This window comes from Carassius auratus, unplaced genomic scaffold (genome assembly GCF_003368295.1).
Source record: "Carassius auratus strain Wakin unplaced genomic scaffold, ASM336829v1 scaf_tig00216674, whole genome shotgun sequence".
NCBI lineage: Eukaryota > Metazoa > Chordata > Actinopteri > Cypriniformes > Cyprinidae > Carassius > Carassius auratus.
In genome coordinates, this window is record NW_020528685.1 from 71,438 (window position 1) to 99,399 (window position 27,962).

General features: G+C 38.2%; 1 protein-coding gene across 5 annotated transcripts in view; it reads right to left on the reverse strand.

Moving 5' to 3' along the window:
- LOC113098796 (neogenin) overlaps positions 1-15,245 on the reverse strand; it is an 83,751-nt gene extending 68,506 nt beyond the window's left edge. The window contains exons 1-3 of one of the 5 annotated variants that reach the window (XM_026263885.1): positions 14,889-15,245; positions 14,725-14,806; positions 14,354-14,395 (exon numbers count right to left, since the gene is read on the reverse strand). In XM_026263885.1, the coding sequence (XP_026119670.1) occupies positions 14,354-14,395; positions 14,725-14,800 (118 nt within the window). In that variant the 5' untranslated portion in view covers positions 14,801-14,806; positions 14,889-15,245. Of the gene's footprint in view, positions 1-14,353; positions 14,396-14,724 lie in introns of all 5 variants that reach the window. The other 4 variants (XM_026263884.1, XM_026263888.1, XM_026263887.1 and 1 more) reach the window with 4 other exon arrangements.
- Positions 15,246-27,962: the final 12,717 nt, after the last annotated feature.

A 27,962-nucleotide genomic window follows, 5' to 3' on the forward strand; every position in this document is an offset into this window, starting at 1 on the left:
AGACCGACGGAGGGATGCAGAAAATAGTTTAGGGACACACAATGTTCAAATTCTTGCTCATTCTGAAAATAATAATAATAATAGTGTTCCTGTAGCTCAATTGGTAGAGCACTGCGTTATCAAGCGAAAGGTTGGGGGTTCGATTCCCCGGGCACTCATGATATGTAAAAAATGATAGCCTGAATGCACTGTAAGTCGCTTTGGATAAAAGCGTCTGCTAAATGCATAAATTTAATTTAATTTTAATTTAATATATTAATTTAAAAAGTAAAAAAAAAAAAAAAAGTATATATATATATATATATATATATATATATATATATATATATATATATATATATATATATAAAATAATTATTATTTAATTTATTTTTATTTATATTAAATATTGAACTACAAATAAAAAAAATTGGCAATAAATAAATGAAAACACACAGAAACATAAAAAAGATCAATAAATCAATCAAATTTAAAATCAATAAAAATCTAATCAAGACTTATTTTCATATAGGCATTTCATAATAAAAAAAACAATTCATAAAATCTAATAGAACTGATAATAATAATAATTCTGATATATTGAGCGTCATTAATAAGTCAAGTCGACAGACAGATAGATTTAATTCCTAAACCATATATGACAGACTTTCTTTGAATGCACTGGTTCATTTTTCTGAATAACTGAAGTAAATTGGGACTCAAGCTCAAAAATGATAAAAAGGCATCATAAAAATATGCCTTGTCAAAAAACATAAAAATAAGGCAACTACGAAAGGATTTCCCGAGGCAGAAACACCATATTAGAACGTATAGGGACAGCGAAGAGCAACATTTGTGAAATATGCCCTAAATTTCGATCTGTTCCTCACATAAAGCTATCATATAACTTCAGAAGACTTGGAATACAGCACACGAGTCAAGTACATACTACTTCTGAGATACTTTTATGGTCCTTTTTTAGTAATTCCAGAACTGAAGTCTCCAGCCTCTTTCTCTCTCAAGAGAGACGCATGAGAATAGCACTGCAGCGACTGATGTTCAGCAGCCCCTCCAGAGTGTGTGTGTGTGTGTGTGTGTGTGTGTGCACATGAAGCAACCCACACATATGTAGTCTCTAGCGTCAGCTCACAGCTAGCTCTCATTCCTTGGGTCTTTTAAAGTGAGGCCCATCACAGTGGAGCTGCCCTTTTCTCATTGATTTAGGAGCTTGTGTTCAGAGGCTTCAGAAGGAGAAAGAGGTGGGGGTGTAGGACGGGTTTACACCGAACATCTCAGCAACAGAGAGACGCTGACAGACAAAAGCCCTTCAGAGAGAACACAATACAAACACTTGGCTTCACAAAGCAGATTGAGTTGTACCTTCACGACAGGAAACCAAGTCTCATTGGATGGGTCTGAACTAGCTGATGGCTGATAAAGACATGGAAGGCAAGACAGTGGTTTTTACTGTGTAAAGGATACTCTCAGGCAACGAGAGGACAGACAACAAAATTCAAAACCTGGAGCAGTTCAAGAACTAAAAACTACATCTATACATTTAAAGGAATAGTTCATTGAAATTTTGCTGAACATGTATTCGCCCTCAGGCCATCCGAAATGCAGATGAGTTTGTTTCTTCATCAGAGCAGATTTGGGGAAATGTACCATTACATGCTTGCTCACCAATGGATGCTCTGCAGTGAATGGGTGCCGTCAGAATGAGAGTCCAAACAGCTGATACGAACATCACAATAATCCACACCACTCCAGTCCATCAGTTATTATTTTGTGAAGTGAAAAGTGGCAAAATGTGCAATTCAAACCATTGCTTCTAGCAAAAACACAAGTCTTCTATCCATAATATTGCTTTCTCCAATGAAAACGCCATCTCGCCTGAATCAGGAGAGAAATATGCACTGATCAAACGCAGCTTGTAAGTGAAAAACTATCCAAAACATCTCTAAACAAACATGAGGGTGAATTTTGATTACAACATGAGATGGACGTTCCCAATGGAGGAAGTGTTATTATGAGTTATAGACTCTTATTTTGGCCAGAAACTATGGTTTAAAGGTTAAAACTCCTTAATGATAGATTTGTGTCTTACAAACATGCAACTCTTTACTTCTAAAGATGTTAATTGATGGACTGGACTGGAGTGGCGTGGTTTATTGTTTGGACTCTCATTCTGTCGGCACCCATTCACTGCAGAGCATCCATTGGTGAGCAAGTGATGCAATGCTACATTTCCCCAAATGTGTTTTGATGATGAAACAAACTAATCTAGCCTACATCTTGAATTGCCAAATGTGTGTTATTTGGATGAATTATTCATGAATTATTAAGTCAAGTTTTGCAATGGGCTATACCTAGATAACAGGGTAGCCCTGACTTTTATGTGTTGATTTTGAGGAAAATATGCAGAATGAATTTAAAAACTATAGTAAAACATGGTAAATTGAGCTCGGAGTACTCTTAGCAAACAAATTAGCTAAACAAACAAGCAAACATGCAAGGATCACACTTTATAAAACAACAGTGAAACAAAGGCGACAAACAAAGGCGACCTATTAGCATGTCTGATATATAAAAGCTGTAAGAGAGAGAAAACTGCAAAGCAAATCACATGCACACCTTCATGCATGCATGGAAGCCTACAAGTGAATGGTAATCTGAGATGAGAAGCCAACCAAAGTATCAACAGGAACAATGCCAAGATACACACATTCTTGCCTCTTTTAAGAAGACCACAGCTAACTGGGAGTATGGTTCATGTTTTGGTGCATATTTAGTGCTGCAGACATGATCAAACCACCAGAGATCAGACATGTTAATACCAAGTGTAAACCTCAGTGTACGGACTATCAGCATAAAAACATAGATGCTTCCCATAAAGCCCCAATATTCTTCAAAGAACAAAAGTGTGCTGGTCTCCAACTCCGCACCGTTATTCTTCAGAACAAAGGCTTTTAAAACAACACCAATTAACACTCACACCTCAAAGCACTGCAAACCCGTAGAGACTCATCTAATAAAACAAAGTTAATAATCCCACACTTTCTCTTGCCGTCTTGTGCCTTTGTTTCCTACCTGACCGCCATCATTAGCCCGAGAAGGTTAAACGGGTTCTAGGAGTCCCAGAGGAGCCCAAACTGGGTCAGCGGTGAATATCTGTTCGATACAGGCTCTGCGCTGCAGGTTTTGTAAAAATTGTGCTGGAGTCTCTCCGGTTGTGATCTGAACAATCTTTGATTACTTTTTATTTTCAGGCAAATGTAAATTAAATTCCAACAGCGCAGCGAGCACGCATCCTTAATTAAAACACAGCTGAGGCATTAGGAAATAAATAACGGATTCCAAGCAGAACAAGGAAAACAGTAAATTACACACACTTTAACAGCATGCTTTCCTCTGCACTTTTACAACTGCAAATTCCCCTCGTTTAAAGTCACCATCTAAACTATGGTTGCAAAAATAATTTGATAGTTTAGTGTGATAACTTAATAACAAACTCATGCAGACAAGAGTTGGAGGTGACTGTCAATAAAAATCTTATCCCAGCCTAAAGACCCATTCCTCCTAGAATAGCTCAAATAACTACATTAACATCCAGAATGGGTTTTTAAAGTGTGGAACACATTCTGAAAAGGATTCCCATGATGCATTATTGCTACAGTTGTCATACAGACTTTGCTATTCTTCCAGAATTAAAACAATTTTATAAATTTATGGTTTTAGTTATCGTCCTTAGTGCAAATAAGTCTTAGAACAATAAAAATGTAAAATATAAAAAAACATTACCCATTATACACGATTATTCGATTCACGACATATATGCGATTATTCCAACTCATCAAAATCTCTAGTAGCACCAACACACACTGATTGCAAATTTGAAGAAATCATGCTTTGTTAAATAGTTTCTGTTGAACTTTGTTGAACCGCTTTTAAATTAAAAATGGGGCTTTTATGGTTAATGATAATGAAAAACAGTGATACAAAATGGCCAAACATGTTTTCTAAAGGAGATTAATTATATCAGTTATCCCAATATGTAATTTAAGACCCCAGAATGTGAAGTTTCAGCTCAAAATACACAGATCATTATATCATTTTGAAAATGCCTATTTTAAGTGGAAGCAGAAACACGCAGTTTTGTGCATGTCTCTTTATATGCAAATGAGCTGCTGCTCCCCGCCCTCTTTTCCAGAATAGTGGTGTGCCTTTACAGTTTGTTACTCTGCAAAAAAACACAAAAAACATTTATTTGGTTTTGATTATAATTTTATCGTGCTGAAATCATGTATTTTAAACAACCTTAGTTTAAACTTCCGACAGGGTTTTCTGAGCACACATCCAAATCATGTGCACAGAAAGCAAACTCAAACGGCATGTGTGTACTCAATTAAGTTCTCTTTTATGTTTGATTGCGCTTAGATGGTCAAATACATACGTTTGTTAAAAACGAGTTACAAAAACCATTCGGTTATGTCTGTGAAGGTAAACAGCTGGGACAGAAATCACGTTTATTTTAGATCGGTGTGGTAGCAGCGTAAAATAAGTAAATAAATCAATAAATCCACTGCTCTCTTGTCTCCTCTGAGGCTGAGACTCAAATACAGAAGAGATAACATGCTTTGTGTTAGAACTGGTACACCATTGTCGCTTGCGAAAACAGAAAACTTGCAGATTAAGTCCCCTTTCTACGTCATGGGGAAAGCGAAATATGACCGGCTCGTTTTTCCACAAGCTTGCAGAGAAAGGCTTACCAAAACAAATTTACTTGGTTGTTCTTTTTCACATTTTCTGGGTTGGTAGATCCACCGGGTGCCCAATAATAGGACTTGGACGTAAAAAGTCACCATTAGCACTTTACAGCCCAAATTTGGACTAGTATATATAAGTGCACTACTAGTCTACTAGTTTAAGGTCTGACTGTGTGTGTGTGTGTGTGTGTATGTGGATGAATGGTTTGGAAAAGACCAGCAAACAAAAGTGCTGTCTCCATTTCGACTAGAAAAAAAAAAAGGAACAGGTGGACAGGGAACAACTGGATTTTTTTTTTGAACTTGGTTTCTTTTTTAGCGTAGGTCAAAGGAATGATCTCATATCAAAAATAATCTCTAGGTGGAGCTCATGCTGGGTGGATCATGAAGCTTAGGACCTAGCTGTCTATGGCTTCGTTTTCATCTCCATCTCGGTTTTTTATCCTTTACTTCTGATTCTCACCTGTCTGCGACTGCCCCTTCCATTAGTTTCCAACTCTCTTCCTCCACGCCGTTCCTTTTATCTCTTCTCAGCAGGCGCTCAGAATGGCTTTAAACAAACGTATGCTCAAACTCTCTGGATGGGAGGGAAAAAACGCATCCTGGTCCTCAAAGTGAGCAGAATAAACTACTCAGGGACTGTTAATAAACTGACATCTCTGTTATCTATCACTGTCTTCATCGCAAAATTGCACTTGGAAAGTAAATTGTTTTTTCAGTGGATAAATCCATCATAACATAAAAAAAGAACCGCAATGAAAGAGAGACATTGTAGCTTGAGGGTTTGAACGTGTGTCGGGGTCTAAAGAAACCAATACTTGGGGGAGACCTTGGAGAGCCATTAATCAAAACATCTAGGATTCAATGATGAAAATAAATTGTAAAGAACGAAGACCATTTTTACATGTTAGTGATCCTAAGATGCTACGAAGGGAAAAACTCATGCAAAAATGATAATTCTGACATCATTTATTACTGTACGAAGACAAAAGGAATATATCTGAAGTATGCCGAGGTTCAAAAAACACTGGATTCACTTTAATTTATTTTTTTCAATTGAAACACTTCTTAATATACTTTGTACTCTGCAGAAAGTTAGTCACAGAAATGAGGGTGAAAAAGAGAGACAATTTTCATTTCTTGGCAAACTAACCCTTGAAGGCCGTTTCACATGCCTTGCATCAGAGATTCAACATATTTACCAAGTCATTTTAACCACAACAAGTTTAAAAGTGTAGCGAATAATTGGTTCAAAAGTTATGGTTACTCCACAGAGGTCAATGAAGCTTGAGTCACGCGGAACAACCCTCACAATGCATTTGAAATGTAGAAAATGAGTCATTTCAATTTAATAGAAGTATATTCTAATTTAATAACTGGAAGCCAAAAGGAAAGCTTAGTTAAACAACCAATGAGGCGTCATCCACACAAGATGCTTCCTGAAAAGTCTGAAAAAAATAGACTTTCTTCTGGCAATAACGTTCCTAGAGTAGAGGGCACCAGTGACAAAGTCTGTTCAATTCATCATTTGCATTTCAAGAATCTCAAAGTCGCATTTGCAATTCCCAAACTCAGGCGAGGCTGCAATATTTTCGCTGCTTTTGACGCCCACGTAATCTAACGAAAAGACTATGACTCACAGCTCCGAGAGGCTCTCCTCTGAGGATTCTGGGTGAGATATGCTAGAAAGGAAGGTTAACCACTATAACTGAGGTTTAGAATAATCTGCATTTAAAAGCGCAGCTTCTATTTCCCCGTCGATGTGTGTATAAACAGGCCCTTGGCTTTCATTAATACAGCACATCCTGAAACGACACCGGAGTTTCACGGGACAAAAGCGAGCCTCCGAACCCCTCCAGACAACTAACAGAATTGGTCACGGCCAATCTTTCTCTTTCTCGCCGAGGTTCCGGATAAACATCGTGGCCATCAATCACAGCCTCGGCTATGGAAAAGGGGAAAATTAGGGGAAGCGAGTGCTTTCCGCAGGTCACCAGGGAGCCGTGCGCGTCGTTAAATTCCCCCCATCGCTTTTCAATTACATGCCGTATTTCACCGTCAGGGCCAATATGATGACAGAGATCGTAACAATGAATTCAGGAAGAATACAGTCAACAGATTCAAAACTCTGCTGGCGGCTCAAATATTATGATACACAGGAAGACAGCATCTTACACCAATAAGGTAATTCTAAAGCTTTCACAACACAAACAGAGGAAAGTATTGCACTTTTTGTAAAAAAAAAAAAGTTGCAAACACAATGGAAAGTATCTTGCATGACTTGTTGCATTAACTTGCGATGGACTGTGATTTGGATAATACTTAAGAAACGCCTCTCTTAGTACACCTCAGAATGCAAATTATGAGAAAGTATTATACAGCCAGGGTTTTTTTATTTGTGTGTGTGTGTGTGTGTGTGTGTGTGTTCTTCCTCCCTGGGTAGGGATGGTTAAGGTTTAGGGTTAAACACGATCAGTTCAATGTAAGTGTATTTTATGCTGTCTTGACAAAATGCCAATGAAAAAGATTGGAAATAGAAATTAGGCAATTGAGAATTGTATTTGTGTAAATTTATCATAAAGGCATTTTTATATGAAGCACTGCACTAAAGTTAAAACAATTTAAGCAAAAACTATAAACTCCACATCAATTTGTCCACTGAAGTGGTGTAAACATTGTTCATTAAAAGCATTCTTAGGCAAAAAAATAATGCTGCATTCTAAGCAAATCATACTTCAATGAATAATTTACACAAATTCAAGTTGATGGATGAGGTCCATTGCATGCCCTGTATTTCTAGCTCTCACAGTCTTATTTTCACGTCAAATTTTATAGCATCTAGTCTGTTATTCTCATTTAGGCCAAAATAGAGACTCTTTCAACCCCTTTCTATACACACACACACACACACACACACACACACACAGTACAGACGCCCACCCAGGGCCATATTTACACAGGCAGTTCAGACAGATGAACAGCTTTTCCTATTGGCTTCCTGCATAACGCACAACAGCTTCCCCAAAGGAAAACTCATCAATATAACCCTCTGTGACCCTGAGCAAACCTCTGAAAACACAAAGAGAACATCACTAAAATCACCAGCTCCAGAAATACGTGAAACAAAGTTCAACCGTCAAAAGGATGTTCAAGTCCAAATCAATCAACACAAAAAGAATGTCCTATTCTACTGAATATTTGTTAATGTCAAAATGAAGACATTGTTTAGGGTCCGTTTCAGATAATTGAGCTTTAAATTATGCCAATAGTTAAAGAAATAATTTAATACTGAAAAAAAAAACATTAAAGCCATAATATCAAATATTTGGAGAGATGAAGACACGTTGGAAGGGTGATCTTGACCTTCAACCTCAACATCTCAGTTCTCTTTCAAAACTAAATGTTTCAGGACGGAAATCCACATTCAGATCTGACACCATTCTGATTTAAAACCCACTTTACGCCATCAAATCAATTAATACGAGATAAAAATCAAGCCTCACTCTACATTTCTCGTCAAATTTGAGTGAACGTTGTTTAAAGGGAACTTTAATGTGCTTCATTAAGGTTTATTCTATATATTAATAGCCAGCGGATAATCAAGGGCATAGCTAGGGTCTTAGCAAGTAGAGATTTGAAGTCCACTTCTCCAAGATTTATTTAGACCACATTCAGAACGGGACAAACTATCCACTGGCTAATGCTCAGTCACCTGCTCTGCCCTGAGGGAACACTTGAACCGAAGACCCTGGTGTGTTTAGTGCACCATTTGTGCCCCTTAAAAAAGGAGCACACACACACTGTAACCTGCCACTATCAAGCTCTGAATATCGTGTGTGTGTGTGCGTGAGAGAAAGTGAATAGCAGGAATCTTGGTTAATTATCACCCGCCTGCTGTCACAACCATCAGTCTCAGTGACAGCACTGCTGCCAACAGCACACTCGCAGGCTTATTAAAGCGCATGTGCGTCTGTGTGTGTAATTGATGCATGCACAGCAAGGACGATGCCCTAAGAGCCCGACAGAATACAGCCAATGATTAAATCACGTCCCGGCCTTCATATACGCCACAGACAGACATTACTCGCTAACGGCGGGGCGAAGAAAAACACACAATTTATGCATTTCATCCAGGGGAAGGGTTAATCAGTGTCCCCTGGGAGACGTTCACGGAGTCGCTGCGTGTTTGATGGATGTGTCCTGCCAATAAAACTCCATGTATATACTCCATGTACTCCTGACATGCCTTCAATCATGTCTAATTAGCAAAAACAGCAATTTTCTTTCAGACGCGAGTCTACATACAGTGGCGGACGCCTGCTTCCGAGATAAACCCTGCAAAATATTTGCAATCTGCTGCTACTTGAGGATGAAATTAATTGGCTTCCTGACAACGCAACGAGGAAAACAACACTATCATTAAATTAATTCCCATCAGCAGGCACTCCGCAATCTGTGCTGCTGACATTCATAAAATACTACAAATACTTGCATGATTATTTATTCAATTGAATAATTCTTTCAGCATTTGGATCAATATTAAGTTAGTTATGGAGAGTTCAAACTCTATTTTTAATCACTATTTTATGACTTACCTCTTTTAGGTGCACAGCAGGGGGAAATTCCAGTTTGAAAGAAATCGACTTCATCAAAAAGTATTTTACATATCAGAGGGATGGCAACAATTAGTTGCTTCTTATTCACAAAATTTAACTCAAAGGAAAGAGCAGGAACACTAGGTCTAATACTAAGAACAAGAGCAGAAAGTTCTCCCAAAAATGGGCCATGATGTTCAAAAACCAACAAACAAACCAGAGCCTCAGGCAAACGGTCCACATGGAGTTACTAACTTTTTAATAATTCCACAACAATTTGCAACCTACTTGGGTTTCAAACTCTGCTCCACATCACCAACATCACCTCTTTTAGAGTCAAGTAAAGCCTGTCTCATCCCTGACGAAAAATAGAGCAACTCTTCCCATAAAGCTAATGGGGAGGAAAGGCTGGTTTATCATAAGCCAGTCATCTTCGAGCCTGGATGCCCTTTATTGCCTTTCGGTAAAGCAGAGTGCAAAAGAACATTAACATAAGCTTGGCTTCCCTTTTAAATGCATCATTTGTAAGAGGTAAGACAACATGAAGATTGGTTCGGATGGGGATTGTGGCTTCGCTTGAGGTGTGAAAGAAATAATCGAAGCACGGTGGCTACAAACTACAAAGAATGTCATTAGCTTGCTCTCAATCACTTTAGTCAATGGATGCACCCCAATGCGGCGCATTTTCAGAATTTTAAAATGAACATTTCAGTGCAATGAAAATGTTCAATGGCTAATCTAACGACGTGTGTTTTTGAGTTAGAGTGAGGTCATCCATTAAATTAGGCCAAATTGTTCAGACCTATACATGTCTAACTACGTTACAGCAGGTTTCTGCAGAAGAAAGGCAGTAATTTGCGTTCCCTACAGAGACTAAGTGAGCTGATATCAGCGGGAGGCAGCTAGCATGTGGCCTGGAGAACTGGAAAATTCTCTCCATGGTTACATACCCTCAAACCCACCAATCAGAGATCAATTACCATGTCAGCCCATTGCTTTTACTTTCGAAAGGCCAGCTCAAAAGACATGGCTCTATCGGGAAGTCAGTACTGTGAGGGGGGTGAATTTTTGTTATAACTCATCCGTTTACATTTTTCAAGCCGTAAAGTTCTGCATTATTAAGGGCACGGCCCTTGAGTAACAGGTGGATTGCTTCTGCGGTCACTGCCGTCCAGTTAGGTGGGCGTGGTTTCAGCAACCAGCTCCCACTTATTTTGCCCATTTTTAATTATCCGGAAGTGAAGCAGGGTGATGTGCTGCCAAGATGCCAACAGCTGCCTCTGCCTACTTTAGGCTTTATAAACACTCTTTGGAAAACTATGGGTGACAACATGGACATACTGTCCATGACTTTATGCAGTCTATGGTTTATATATATATATGTTTTTTTTTTTCCAAAGTTAGTGAGGTCCAAGTAATGTTGTTTTAGACCCCACTGACTACTACTGAATGGACAAAACTCTATTCAAAATACCCATTTTTGAGTTTGAGAAAGTAAATGATGCCAAAATGGTCATTTTCGAGTGAACTAAAGAGGTCTTTCATAGATAGATAGGTCAAAGTGGGCTGCTCCAAGCTGAGACATGATACACACGATGGCTACAAGAGATTCATCAACAGGTAGAGGACAAATCAGGTGGTATACAAAGCCCAGAAGGTACAACATGATCAAATTAAACCAATTAATCACCGTTTTAGAGACAGCAAAGGTTCTCTTCCATTATTCATAGCCTCCTGCTTAACCCATTGGGAAAACCACAGCACTTACAGAAGGGGGTGAACTGGAGAGACTGAAACTCAGCATCTGTTCTGTGTTGAATAGCAAAGTATAAAAAAATTAGCAAAAGTACCAGAGACATAATCCATAGGATCAACTTCAACCATGTTGAAAGAGCAGTGTATTGGATTTTTGGATGATGATTTGAACTATACAACTAGAGATGGTTTATGTCTTGTTCAGGTTCTCACAGACAGCTGTCAAGACCTTCAATCCATACAAAAGCCATGTATCTAAACCCTCACAGCAAGGGTCAAACACTGGGCTCCTCTCAGCAAACGCTCTCCTGACCTCATTAAAACGATGCCTTCACCACAACAGTCCTCAATCTAAACACTCTTTACAAGAAAGCTCCAAAAAAAGCCAAGAGAGGTGTTGGAGAAGCAATAACAACCAGCAAGAGTTCTCTATTCATTGAGACCGCAGAAGGAGAAATCAAGAGTGACCCCGTCTTTCAGGGCTGTGACCTTTCCCAGTGAGAGGCTGAGCGTGAGGGTCCGCCTAGTCAAAGGCTATATTGAGAAGGACAAATACGTCTTCCTACTGCAAACAGCAACTCTCTTGCTGGAATTTTCCATCCTTTCCACACTCATGGATCTCAGTGGCTCCACAAAACCAAACCACAAGGTTTCAACACACGTTCCAGGCTAAAAAGCATTTGCAAAATTAATTTTTAGACCTCTAGAACAACCAGATTTTTGAAAGAGATTACATTTTTGTGCTTGCAAGGAAGCAATATTATATATATATATAAAGGACAGTTTGTACCAGGGTTGGGCAAAACTCATTGGAAATGAAGAATTAGCTCCCTTTCAACTGAATCAATTTGAAAGAATTGAAGGAAGAAGTCCATCACAGGCAATGCATTCTGGGAAATGAAGTGTTCTGCCAGCACAGTCTACAAAAATTAGTTCAAAAAAATTATGAAATGTATAAACTAAATTTCTATCTGTGGCACTTAAATTATATTTACCTGTACATAAATCCTTCAAACATCAGGGTTAAACCATTTTCAAACTTAAGTGTTGCTTTTCTAGTTAAAATTTGCTTGAATGCTGCACAACCTTGTACAGCGTATGTATGATGTGCATTAAGTAAAGCGGTTTTAATTGCAAAAACCTGTGGAAAAGAAAGGATGTTTATAGCACACATAAGAAAGAAATAGAAAATTGCTTCAACATAGCCTGTATAATACATTAAGTGGTTCAAGCTGTATTAATGTCAGAAATCTATGGACAACTCCTACAGAAAAGAATATTTATATATATTATCCCAGCAAAACTTTTAGTATTGGATTTTTTTCAGTTTTTTTTCATTGCATGTCTCCACATTTAATAGGTTCAGTTGAGCATCTTTCCATCCAACCACAAACGGACACACTGCACAACTACATCTACACGTACACATAGCATCAATCGGCCATAGGCGATCTAGAAGGTGAAAACTCCACAAATTGATAAGCAGCCAAGGGGAGAAACCAAACACTCTGTTGCCCACTGTCAGTCTCACTTAGACAAGAGCACAGATAAGACAGAATGAATGTGTTTGTCTTTGTGTTGGTTTCCTCGTCTCAACCAGCTGCAGGCTGCAGGAAAATGGCTTCGCGCATCATTCTCTCAAAGCGCCAGACCAAGAGAGTATGAGAGGGAGTGTGGAGATTCACAAATTTACCCTCGAGCCTTGTGAATGAGATCGGGCTGTGGATATCCCACTAGTAGCAGCAATGGAAGGAGGTCAGTTGGATGTGCTAAAATGTAATTCAGTCATTCAGGCTGACATAGATGAGGATTAAGCTTGCTTTTGAAGACCACAGACCCCCATCGCCTCGCCCCAACCACACACACAGCTAATGAGAGATGGAGATAGCTACAGATGTCTCCATTTGTGCCGTTTACCTGCTGTGCCAAAAGCAATTACGACAGCATGACACTTGTGACCAGCCCTTGCCATTCTAAAAGTGGCACGAGAGACGGCAAACTGGTTTTCATCTGATAAACCTTTTACAGACTTCTATGAATTGCATTAGAGATGGAACTTAACACAAGAACATTAGACCGTCTGTTGTATTTTGAGAGTTGCTGTACATTGGAAGAAAAATCACTTACTGACATTGCGTCCAAAGAAATAAATGTTGCAAATTTTAAGTATGATTGATATGTTTTCTAAATGGAAATCTATATGTGCATCACATCTATTTCAATGCAATGAAGAGCAGCATTCAGTGTATTCGTAATCGTTATGTAGTTGCATAGCAATTATTTAATGCACCAAATCTTTCAAACTAAATTTTATTTTAATCAAGCGCACTTTTTTTTATCTAGGCACCACTTCAACTGAACTGTCAATAAGATTATTAACGGCAACTATATTTAGCTACTGAGAAACAGAAGCGTGAACAAAACATGTCCGTAAGCAATGATTCTGATAAACTGTTGAGTGTCAAATCTGAACTAAAACAAAACCAAACGAATGGTTTGATGTGACTTTCTTCCACTGAGAAATCTACGAAACTCTATAAAGCATTGTGAATATAGTCAGTTTACGAGCAGACTATCTTTAAGAGAGGACTCGTGGCTTGGCTTTAAAATCTGTGCGCCTGAAACCTCAGGGAAATGAGTTTTTCAAATAAACAAAAACTTATTTTCAGAGGGACGCCATGATTAGCAACTCGAAACTGGCCACATGTACAAAGCACCATTCAAGTGCTATCTAGAATACTTTAAAACACAGAAAACATGCAATTTAGCTTTAAAAAAAGCGGATTCTCAAACATGCCCGCAACCATGACTTGAAGAATAAATACATCTGATTCCTTTTCAAAAGGGGGAAAAAAATCTACATATGTCAGCGTCTAAAGAAAATGATGTTGATTTCAGACAAATATTGTGCAAAAACAGCACAAATCTCGGAGTGGTCAAGCCCTATTTAGTGTGACTAAGGTGTCATTTTACAAATTCACCTCAGAGCAATCTCAGAAGCAGACACTGAGGGAACCGATCTTCATTTGAGTCAGCCAGAAAATTCCCTTTCATCATTTCCAATAGTAAATGTTCCCCAATGTCTGAACCTGACCCTGTTATTACCATCAACCATCAATCATTACCCCTCAGCTCTTCTTTTAGGTTCAGTCAAGAGTTCCCCCATTCCCTTGTTTTGGAGCGGATGGATGGATGAATGAATGGATGAGGGGCAGTGGTGGCTTTCTGCAAGAGCTCTTCTTTCCAATGCTTACTTACCAACAAAACCTCCAAATCTGTAATGGCTTATTCTCTCGCTCCCTAAAAAAATAAGTTTACATGATAGTCAAAGCAACCTGAGGTGATCACCTAGTTACCAATCACTAAATAGCAGGATCACGTATGATCATTTGCGGAATTTAAACCTTCAAGCGTCTACCAACCCAGATGTAACCACTAAACCTCACTATATAACCACATTAACTAGGCTGTGCAGGGCAGAATGGTAAACATCAGGGTTGGTAAGATAAACTGGTAGAAAAAGATTAATAAATACTGAACATTATCATTGGATTTGGCGACGCCGCGCCGCGCTCGTAAACGCGTACACGTATTTAACGTTAATACCGAACGAGAAAGACGGAACTTACCTTTATCCGCACCGCCGAACCGGAGAACGATGAGACTTGCGAAAAAAACGATCAGCCGTGCCCCCCGCTCCGCCATCACTTTCTGAGGTAAAAAAATACACAAAATAATCTCGGGGAAACGCACAAGTTATCCACTGTGTTTTCTGAGGTAAAGTTTTACCGACAAGGTGTTTTATACAAAAACGCCGAACATCGTCCGCAACCGGCAAGATCTCGCGCTCCACCGGTGCCAACAAATAAACATTTAATTCTCCCGAGAGAGTCAAAGACGAGAAGGCGAAGGGTCCGGGTGTTTTCTTGAACTTAAAACCCCGAAGAGGGCTTTTAAAGGAGGCATTAAGTCAATCCACAGCCAATCCACAAAGGCAGCGGCTGCAAACGGGTTCCGACGCGCTTCAGACCGATCCGGCGTGTTTCTGGACGCGCGGAGAAAGACGCGTTCAACAGATTTAACGGAACCGCAGTGGAATATCCAACATAAGCACACGGCGTGGGGTGCTGGAGAGGATCGTAGTGGGCATTGGTCCGTGAAAAAGCAGGCGTGGATTCTCACAGGATTCTGGATTTTCTTTGGCCCGGGAAAGTCAAAAATCACGGCGTGTGGGTGCGTGATGCGCATGCGCACATCTGGATCCCGGTGTGTTGAGGTAATTGCTAACTCATGAATCACATTTCTTTTGAACCACCGCATCGTAGTACATACTACACACACACACACACAAACACACACACACTAATTTCTGAAGCTACTGTGTTTTTAGAGTAGCTAAATAAATTATTGACACAAGATGCTTATTTATCTACTTGATAAGTCAGTTGCAATTCTTATTTCAATCCTTAACTTTTAAATATGATTGTATGCAAATTATGATTTAGAACAAATCCTAAAAGTCTCAAGTATTGTCCCAGACCTGATTTCACTTAGAAATAAAAAAAACCGCTATCCAAAACCAAAAACCAATGGAAATTCCCGCTGGAAGCCATGGCGAATTACGTTGCAAATTGACTTTATTCACTAAAGAGCTCAATTTTGATTAGTTAAAAGGAAAGAACAATAGCAGAAACCTCTTGGCAAGAGGCTGGTGGAAATGGATGCTGTGTATATGATTAGCTACTCATAGTGCCATCCACTGGTTTACATGCAGAACAACACCTAAGGGCTAGTTAATGTAAACCATTACCAGTTTGTCATATAATAAAACAAAGTTTGCAGAAATGTCTTTAGATGTGTCCTCATTTTTGCTCACTCATATAGTAGAATATGCCATTGACCACGTAGTGAATAGTAAGTGAGTGAATGAGCGACATATTTCCAGACCACCAGATTTGGAGATTGTTCAATTGACTTTATCAATTTTCTGAATGTATAATTACATATAATGGTTAAAATGTGTCAATGTTCAATACAAAACGAAATCCTTGGTATACCGCAGAGAGGTCACGTAATACATGTGATTACTGTAGGAGCTCAGGTGCCCTTGGGTCTTGAAATTCAGCGATTAATCCAAGGGCACAGCACACACTTGCTTGTCTTCCCCGTGGGTGAACGGCTCATACAGAAAGTGTAAGCTCACTAGGAACAAAGGGATACCTGTGTATGAGTCACACACACTGAATATGCTTGAAGTGCAAAAAAGATGTCAGACGTAATGAAGATAAAGTTACTTTTGAATTCTGAACGACTACTGTTCAACAAACTGACCAAAGCTGAGCTGGCCGTGGGTCATTTATCAAACTTCTTTGTGTTTTTGAAGGGGACACAGAAGCTGTTCTTTCTCATCTTTTGAGGGCCGTATGTGGTGTACATCTCCAGCGAGCCCTGACGAAGCCAATTATTCAGCACTCTTTAGAAGAACGAGTGCTCACTTCACTGGGAATGAAGAGGCACTGTGTTTTTTTGTTATTAGAATTCATTTGGCCAATTTTGAATAATGACTAAAAAGACGATTGCTGCCTGAAAGCGGCCTGAGGGGCAGGATAAACATGTGGAAACACTTTTACATGGTTTAAAGTTGTTTTCTTCAAGTGGAGATGGGTTTATAATGATTTGGGACAAAACTTAAGAGTTGGATCCTTTCAGTTCATGCATGTGAACTGGAATGTACTTGGATGCAAAAGATGTTGTGAATTGGATGACAGGAAGAGCAGTTTCTTGCACCACAATTTATAACTGTAAACTACACAAATTAAAGGAGTAGTTCACCCAAGAATGAAAAACTGCTGAAAATGTGCTCACTCTCAGGCCATTCAAGACTAGGATGAGTTTGTCTCTTCATCAGGTTTGGAGAAATTTAGCATTACATCACTTGCTCACCAATGGATCCTCTGCAGTGAATGGGTGCCTTTACTTTTGGCCAAAAGATGAATCCATAATCCATAATAACGCTTCCTCCAGTCACCCGGACGGTTTTAATTTTTAAATGATGCTTGATCTGTGCATATTTCTCTCCTGATTCAGGCAAGATGACTTTTAGAAAAGCAGTATTATGGGTAGAGGACTTGTTTGAAGTTAAAATCATCTTAATAAAGCAGTGCTTTCATACAAACACACATCTTTTGGCTTCACAATAAGTTAATTGATTGACTGGAGTGGTGTGGATAACATCTGGATTATTGTGGTGTTTAAATCAGATGTTTGGACTCTCATTCTGATGGCACCCATTGACTCCAATGGTAAGCAAGTGATTTAATGCATCATTTCTCCAAATCTGTTCTGACGAAGAAACAATCTACATCTCGGATGGCCTGAGGATGAGTATATTTTAAGCATTTTTACATATATATGAACTATAAGGTCTTGTACCAACCTTCCTGAGACTGACAGAGAAAGGTATATGTATGTCACCGTTGATTCTGAGGAATGCTCCAGTCTCTTTAAAGCCCTTAAAATGGCAGTGAACAGCCTTCAATTTGCAGACTCGGAAGAAGAAACAGCTTGCCGCTGCAGTGTATAAATGGCTCCAGAAATCTGACAGATGGAGAAGTGACATTGAGAACGAGTTTATTTGCTGTCAGAGCTGAAAGCAGGAAGAGATGTCATTTGACGACAGACTCTGTACAGGATGATGTTCACATTAAGTGAACCAAAGCGGCACTGGAAGATGAAGGCAATATTTGGGATGGAATATAAATGTATTGCTGCACTGTAATGTTCTGCACAATATCTATTAATGTAGTAAGCTCTATGCTTATTTACGCTATTAACTTATTTTTCTAATCCAATGAAAATGTTTTAACTTTTAGTAGTTAGTGCATTGCTTTGTAGGTATACAGTATTGCATGCATGTTCTTTGCATATGCATTTTGCATATCTGAATACAAACTGTAAAACAATGAGAATGCCATTTCAAACCCTCGTTCTTCGTCTTCCTGCCCTCTCCCTCATTCCTCTGGAATAAATCCCACTCTGGCCAAACTCCGGGGATTATCTAGGATTACTGCACGGTAAGAAAACATCACCAGATTTAATGTGATCAGGGTAAGATGGACAAAACCTATTACTTGGAGCCAGATCATGCTGTTTGAGTCCAGATCTCTCACACATATGTGTCCAGTTCACAGAACCGATCTAAAAGTTCACTGTTTATGTGTATTTTCTCACTAAGCGTTTTTATATTCGACACTCAGCTTCAATCAGTCATTAAATGTGTAATGAGAGGTACAGGGAGGGGGCATCTGTCTTTTCTGTATTAAGTTAGGGACTAAATTAAATAACGTGAAGGAGCTGATTAAATTTGCAATGTCTGCTGTCTCCTGTCGTTAATTATACAGAGTGTGAATTTGGCACGGTGCAGTCAGCTCTGATGCGGTCACAACAGTTCAGCCGTCACCGAGACAGCACGCCTCCGCCCTCCGGTCATGTCCCGGGAAAACTCAGCCGAGGGGGCAGAGAAACAGAGGCGGGACACTGGGGCTGTCAATCAAACTGACCCAGAGGACACACAGAGACGATCACCTCGCTGCATGTAGGACAGGTTCACCCAAAGTGATTGGATTGTTTCCCAAATGTTCTCATTCTAAAAAAGGTTTAAATGTGTGGTAACAAATCTGGTGTTCAGCGCAGACACGTTTATTCAAAGCATCTGGTGACGCACTGCAGCAAACTGGGGTTATAGGATTCACCCAAAAAATATAAGTCATTCATTCACCCTCATGTCAACCCATATGACTTTGATTAATTCAATTTGTTTCACATTTACACTACAGGGGATACGATTAAAAAAAAAATTAAGAAGTAAATTAGGCTGCATTTATGTGATCAAAAACTGAAATCAGTGAAATTAATAAAATAAAATTAGATTTTGAGACTTTAGCCTGGATTTCACAAATACACTAAAAACGGTTATATTGTAAAATATTTTTAACATTTAAAACGGTTGTATTCTATTTGTATATACAGTAAAATGTAATTTATTCCTGTGATGTAAAGCTGAATTTTCAGCATCATTCCTCCAGTCTTCAGTGTCACATGATCTTCAGAATCATTCTAATATACCGATTTGCAAGAATCATTGTGTTTATTACAAATGATGAAATCACTTGTGCTGCTACATATTTATGTGGAAATCATGATTTCAGAATTCTTTGATGAATAGTATTTTTTTTTTAAATCAGCATTTATTTAAAATATAAATATGTTCTAGTCTTAGCTTTCATTTTTAATCAAATGAATGCATCCACAAGACTCTTACTGACCTCAAACTTGCAATCGCTTCAAATATGTGATGAACGCCATAGGTTCCTCCATGTCCCCATGTGAAACAAAAACCATTAAAGCACATAAATAAACAAGCTACAGAAGTCATATTAAACCAGTGAGTATTGTCATTTAAGTCTTGGTGACACCGAAAAGTATATCTGGCTGACATGTATCTGCACTTCTACTGGTTGCAGATAATCCACTAAGAACGTTCATCTTTTTCAAGCTGGTTTGAGGGCTGTGACGCAGAAATGATTTCAAAGACAGGAAGTTGTTGTATTGAGGTCAGACCAACTTAAAAGACGGTAGCATCCCGCTCTCTCAAGCCACAGAGGACACAGCGGGGACGAACTGCGGAATGGTAAGAAAAAAAAACAGGACTAAATCTTCACACAAAAACAGCAACTTCAGAGGGGGACAAGCACAGAAAAACCACAATCCTCCACAACCAGGGATGCAGCCCTGCTTTCACATAAAAAAAGGCTCACTCGCTCCCCTCCTATCAGCCACAACAAGACGCTGTGAAGTCGGGGATGAGCTGGGTTCACGCTGCGCTCCTGCACTTCTCCAAGCGCTCTGAACTCCCCCTTACAGGGCTGAAGGATTGTTCACGCTTCTCTTTTTGGAAATGCTGACATTCAGTCGTAAAGTAGGCCACTCGTTTTTTGGCAAAGCAGCATGCCTATGAAATACATTTAAAGTCAACATCTCTATTAACTCTCTTAATACACCATCTGCATTCTCATTGTGCACGATTTTATTGAAACTGCTATTGCAAATGTAAAAGTTTGTCTTTGTAATCTTTCTTCAAAGCAATTTTTCTTCTTCGACTGTTACCACAGGCCACGCAGACGATTAAAGTCAGCAAATAGATTTAGCTTTTAGTAAAAGTATAGTCTGCTTTTACATTGACTATATATAGACTAATACAATCAGATACAACAATCATTTCTCAAACATTTATTACAATATATACTGATACATGTAACATTTATTTAAATGGTATGGGATGACTGGATGCTTTCAAATGATTTCCAATTGGAGTGGGAAAGCTGTACACAATGTAGTCAGAATGTAGGCACACTTCTTCCATCTGACGTGTATTTTAAGGTGCAGCTCGTCATTTTAATGCAGTGTTTCATTTGTTAGCAGTTAAACCTGTTACCTCGCCTGAATATGTTTGTAGATTTATGTGTCGGATGTTATTTTTGGAATGGAAATATGGATATTTTACTTGTAAACAGGATACCTTTTTCATTTATGTCAATTAATGTAATAAAACTAGCGAGTTAAGCCAGTAGTAGTACTGGCAATGTAGTAAAATAAAACATTGTTGAAGACGTGAAAGTGGAGGAACAGACGAACTGAATCAATTATTTTATTGAGTTATTTACTGGAACCACACTGACGGATTCAAGTGATTCACTAGCAAAAACCAGATCAAAAGAGTCGTATTTGAATTTTGACATTGCTTGTTATGATTTTAAAAAGCAGGTATAGTGATGGGTGAAACAGAGCTTTTCGAGACCCCAAATATCAGTTAAACCATTGCGTTGTAAAATTATTCACGTTTCAAATCTCTCTAATTGGATCTTGTATCACACAACATTTGATTTAGAACGGCACTTCGGAGTGGAGTCACAAATCATTCACAAATTGAACGTTTCGTTTTATTTTCCTATCATCTGTCAAATAATCCAAAGTCGGACATCGCTTGTTACGGTTTTCAAGGGAGCAGAATTTAGTAGAGACACTATGACATGATCCCTACCAATATCCAGTGATTACTAAATTGCCCTTAGCAAAAATTTTGATCAAACAATTAAATGTCTGTTATGCAAAAGTTTCTAATGAATGGCTAAATGGGACTACAGAGGTTTTACACTTTATTACAGAAAAGCAGTTTTTCACTTCACAGGAGGTTAATGGTTGGGTGTGGATTATTTGTGTATTATTGTGATGTTTTTATCAGCTCATTCTCATTCTGACGGCACCCATTCACTGATGTAATGCTACATTTCACAAAATCTGTTCTGATGAAGAAACAAACTCTTCTACATATTGGATGGCCTGAGGGTGAGTACATTTTGTGCAAATTTTCACTTTTAGGTGATCTTAACTTTAATCAAAGACTACAGAATCCTCAAGACGTATTACTTGTATTGTTTTGAATGGGGCAAAATGCTCCAAAATGCTCCAAAACGCTCAATATGGCCACTCTATTGAACGAAGCTCCGCCTTCTGAGTAAAAGAGCCAATCGCTAATCAGTAAACTCATTGAGTCACTGCAGCTGCTGTTAGAAGTCCAGGTTGCTAATTGAAATATTAAAAAATAAGCTTTTTAAACAATATTTAAGCAAAATAAACAACATATATGATACAGTTGTTGTCAGATTTCATTGGTGATTTCAAATATAAAGTTTAACCGTAAGCGCTTGTCAAACAGTTTCGGAGAATATGCAAGATTTAACATGCAAGATTCATAAACCTTTTGTACAGAGCATATTTTAAATTATCAATAATCCAAAAGCCAATGGATTTCGTCAAGGGAAAGGGGTGAAAAATACAAAACTAGTAACGCAGCCTTTTTAAAATCTTGCGACCACAACTTGAGCACATCTTAAAAATCAGATCATAATTACGATTATCGAAATCAGAGGTAGGGACTTTCAAAGAGGGCTTAAATCATGGCATGATCAAGAATTATTGATTTCTGTAAGCATTATGTGTGTGTGTGTGTGTGTGTGTGTGTGGTTTAAATCTTAATGAGAAGAAAAATGAAAAAAGAGATTGAAACAAATAAAGCGAGAGGGAAGGACCCGGGGAGAGCAGACTGTAATTTAGCAGCATGTATATTTCAGCGTTTGTGTTTGTGTGTGTCTCGCCGCGCCACACAAGAGTCTCTGTCCTTACGACGCAGCGGGGGGCACAAAGCTGATGAGGGTTGTTTGTGAAACGACGGCCATTTAAAATGCCAGCACACTTACTAGACACGAGCAGACTGGCATTAAAGACCACTGCGGCGCTCTGGCACGCTCCTAAGAAGATTCCTTTTAATTGGCCTTCAGAGATGCCCGGATTAGCCGCAAATTCAGTCTGTGCGACTGTGTTCAGCACTGATAAAAAGAGGTTAAAAGAGTTAAAAGAGGTTTCGCTTGCTCAAAACTATACACTTGAAATCGGATTTGCTTCTCTTTTCAATGGGCGTGTTACAAATAAACATGCTAATGTTGAAAACAAACACGTCGATTATACTGTGGTGTTGATATGATAATTAACCTGTGCCTATCTTGGTAAACCTGTCAATTTGTGGGACACAGACATCACGACGCACAGCTAATTGGACTCTAAACATCATAATTGCCTCTTTAGCTGTCGACATAATAGCTGGAAATTAGCGAGTTCAAATTCACATGTGCTAGACTGTTGCACCATATCAAATGACTTTAGCAGCACCAACAGCAAACTGTGTAAAGAAAAAACACTAAAGAGCAGCAGATTAGAGCTCTTTAGTTCATAGCAGAACCCTTTATGCTTCTGAATAGAGCCCTGCCTTTTAAACTCTAATATAGAAAGAGCCTAATGCATCCAAAAATACATTATAATAAGGTCCTATTTGTTAGCATAAGCTAAAATGAAGTAATTGTTCATTGCTTGTCAATGTTACTTTGAGAATTGTATGCATTATACACTGCGGCAAATTCTGGACACCCTGCAGAATGTGAACTCCTTTATTCCAGAAAATATATGATAATATCTTATTTCTTTTCTACTTTTAGCAGATGCCGTTTGTGTTCAGATTTCCAACAGTTATGGTTAGTTACGCAGGAACTTTACAGCCACCTGGTAAAATCAGATTTTAATAAAAGCACACTGGAGCAGAACAACATGGGATGAGTAAAAAATACCATTTTCTTTTATGATCAAACTATTCTGTTCCTTTAATAACGGATATATCATCCCCATAATGTTTTTCTTCATTAACAGCACAATGGATTATAAATAAGTACACGAAGGGCTCTCGTTCAGGCCGACGGTGCTTGTGTTTTACAGCTCTCAGTGTGGCTGTGAATCAAGCGCTGCGAGAGCCGAGGGATGGTTTGAGGAATTGCCCCTCACAGACCCCTGGAGGGGTGTTAATGAGCGGACCGCTTGAGCTCAGCGGGGTCTTGCTGCTCTGGTAGCCTGTTAGAGGGATTGTGGTAAATTTGAGGCGGTGTTGGGTAGACTGTGTCCTTACGCTAACCCTTGTTGCTGGCTAGAAACTACAATTACCCTTACAGTCGTTCCTGCAAGAGCTTCGAAATGTGTTTGCCCTCGGGCTGGAAACACGTTCTCCTTTTTTCCTTTGGTTATGTTCAGAATACTACTCATACTATATTGTGCAGGGTGCAGTATGTGTCTTGGCAGGGGGTGCACATTTTTAATATGCATGAAATACAAGTGCATTTTCCAAAATTTTCAGTATGCAACCAATGCACACTGTGTGGAGTCATGTATCCCAGAATGCAACGTGCTCGACTTGGCCTTACATTTCCTGTGATATAAATAAACCGCAAACAGTTTCAACCATGATTTTAAACTTCGGTAACACTTTAGTATGGGGTCCAATTCACACTAATAACTAGTTGCTTATTAGCATGTCTATTATTAACATATTGGCTGTTTATTAGTGCTAATAAAGTACATATAATGCATGACATCCATAATCCTACCCAATACCCTAAACTTAACAACTACCTTATAAACTATTAATAAGCAGCAAATAAGGAGTTAATTGAGGCAAAAGTCATAGTTAATGGTTAGTTAATAGTGAAAATTGGACCCTAAAATAAAGTGTGACCAAAACTTTTTTTTGGGGGGGGGGGGGCAAATACATTTCATGATCAACATTGTTATTAAATTTATAATAAGTTTCTGAGGAGATATCTGTTTAGATTTATCATTAAATACTGCATTCTGTTTGTCATACTTAATAAATTATAACAGGCATTAAAGAGTGTTATTTGGGCATTTTTTATGTACTATTATTTATTAATATTTTGTTTTAGTTTTTTATTCAGTTTTCATTTTAATTTAGTATTTTTAGTAATTTATGTAGGTTTTTTTTTTCAATTAATTTATATTTCAGCTTTAGTTTTACTTGGCTACTTTTAGTACTTCAACTTAAACTCAGTTGCTTCTTTTGTACATTTTTTCATCTAATATTTAACCTTTTATTTAAGCTTCAATTAACTGTTTCTGATCTATTGGATTAGCATGTATGTATGCTATTCTTGTCTCTTCCAAGCCTGACTCGAGCAAAGTCTGATCTCTAAAGCTCCAGCACACCTCACCTCAACCAGATGAGATGTTCGCCAATTTCTAACAACTTCTAACATCTCCTGACCTGAATTTTTTTTTTTTGTGGAAAGACGAAAGCTTCTCATCACTCTGACAGGACTTGTTTTACAGAAGAGAGAGGACATCATGTCTATCTCAGTGCTGACTCACTCCTCTGTTCTCACTGGGAAGATTAAAGGTGTGTGTGTCTTCACCAGGCAAGCACAGATTTCCCTTAATGTTTCTCCCATCAGTTCTTTATGGGTCTAATCTCTTTCAGCCTGCGCTATTGATCCTCTCAGTGCTGCCGACAGAAACTACACGCAGCTGTTTGATCTGAGACAGACAGATGTGCTCCAGACTAAAAAGCATGGAGGATTCTTGCCCACGGAGAGGTTTGAGGTCTATGGATCACTTCGTTACTTTCCTAGCGCACCTTGGGCAAGGTTTTTGATAATAAACAAGATGACAGACATTGCATGATATTCTGCATGTGAAACTTTTGGCATAGTTGGACATAAAATGACTTAAAGGGGTCATAACATACATTTTTTATCATTCCATTTTTTCCCTAAAGTCCACTCATAATGTAAGTCGAGGTTTTTGGCACCAAAAACAGTAGTATTTGAATTTTTCATGTCCATTTCACCTCTCTTTGACCCTTTTCAGGGTTTTTTGTCAGTGTGTTTTGTACAGTGTGCTCCAAATGTCTGACTAATAGTGAAATGCTTCTTTTTTTTTCCACTAATGCCTAATTTAACAATAAATAATATTTGGAATTTGGAATTTCAAAATTTGGAATTCCAATATTTGGAATTCTAATTTTTGGAATTTTAATTACAAATTATTTTATGAACATAATTGAAATTTAAAATGCTTGACTTATTGATTTGACAACACTTGAGTTGATATTTCAAAACAGTGAATTAGATGGGGGATAAATCTTGAATGGGACCAAGTTTCTGAACACTTAATATAGCGTTTTTGAGCGGTTTCATGTTTTTATTATCCTGATCATGAACACACTGGCTTGTACCGTTTTCAGCATTTTGTTATCCTTCTCTGCTGTATAGAAGCTTATTGTTGCACATTCAAAGAAAACAGCTTGCATCTGCATTGTGTTATAAAAATCAATTTTCTGTTCGATTTTTATCATGCACGTTTCTGCCCCGCATGTCTTAACATCTTCTTTACATGAAGACCTTGATCTAACAGCCAAACAGCATGTTGAGGAAAAGTAGTAAGTCACATCAAAAAGACAATTAGACGCTTTAAAGGCAGTAAAACCTTTAATAGCCATAATTAACCATTAACCTTCATTGAATATGAATCTAATGGAGCCCATTCACAAAGGCATTTAAAGGGTTAAAGCAAGTAAATGCACTCATCATTTGGTGAGCTCGCTCCTTATTCACTGAGACTCTCTGAAAAGCTCCTAATGGTGGGCCAGTAGACATTTCATTACTTTTCATGACCCGTGCCAGTCAGTCTGAAGTCCATTATGTCTGCAGAACGACTCACCGAGGGTAAATTTGCCCTGCGTAGGTCGAAACGTTTCTGAGGTGTCAAGTGGACAATAAGAGGGGAGAGAATATGAAATTTGGGCCAAACGGGCTGTAATCGGCTCTTGAAAGGACGGAGAAAGGTTTAAAGGTGCTGATGGTGAGACGCGTGACCTGCTGCTCAATTCAAAAACTGAGTTTTCAATTTCTTTTCATTCCCCTGAGAATAAAGTGTGTGAGGTTGATAGTCGTCACACACAGAGATCCGGACGAGGATGCACATCTGCAAGCTTATCTCCTTATGTATATTCAAATACAATTCAAAAACTGTGTTTTCAATCTACTATTCTCATTTCAAAATAATTATACTGGCCATTCTGCACATAAAGCATATGCAAAAACAATCACAGTATGCTGCCTATAACAAAAGCCGATCACATTATTATTCATAGGTATTTGTATGCAAAGTGGGGTTCTAGCAAACATACATCATCTGCATCATAAACACTGATGCATATGATATCAGACAGTTTTTGTAAACCCTTTGACTTGTAACTTTAGAAGTGCATGTGACATTTATATATATATATATTTATATATATATATATATATATATATATATATATATATATATATATATATATATATATATATATATATATATATATATATATATTATATTAATGTTTTTATTATTTAATATTACTTAAATTTTGATTTCAAAATATTTTAAATGCAGCAGTCTGATTAAGCAACATTTAAAGCAATAAATGGTAAAAATAATATTTTTTATAACTATCAGTTCATTCAAATTGAAAATGAAAGGTCAAATTAAATGCATGTCATTGGGTAACAGCACATTTCCGCACATATAGTAGAGATCTGAGTATGCACACTTTGCAAATTAGCATGCTTTTCTGTCTGTCGTTAAAAAACATGTTTATACTTCAACGCTTGAATACCTACAAACCGTCCTAATGCAACTTATGCAACTTTCAACATATTGTGTGTAACACCGAGACACTCATGAAACACCAGTCCCCTCAGCAGCTGCAGACGAGTTTATTTTAGACTTTTGTTTGATTGTGCATTTTGTTCCCATGGAGGGTATAATTTGGTGCATGAGCGCCCGAGGGGGTGACGAATACCCCTGCATAATTAAAACAAGTGATACAAACGGAGGGCGAGTATTGATTAATTCATGACGAAGATTCAGAGAGATCAGATTCAACAGCGTTTGATCATAAAGAATTTGAAGGCTGTTAAAGATGCAGCACTAATCCATCTGCTACAGCAACTAACTCCACAGATGCTAAATTATCAACTCTTCACTGACGTCTGAAGTGGTGTGGAATTAGTTGATTGTGTTGTACAGTTGTCAAGATGCTTTAATATGAATCGGTTTTATTCTAATCCAATAAGTTGTGTGTTTTCATGTTTAAATCCTGGTTAAATGATTCAGTGATGAGTCAGAATTAGATGCTTAAACAACCTTCGGAAAATATGCATTGGTATATGCATTGGAAAAATTATGAAAATTGTCATGCATATCTTTTACATACAACTACGCTCATACTGACCTACTTGTAGGCTGTACTTTTTATGGAGGTGTCCTGATGTTTTCTATTTCTAGGGCTTGTCAGGTAAAGTCAGTATGAGCTATGAAGCTGAGTGAAGATTCTTTAAAAAGATCTCTTTGGAGGCACACAAAAGAA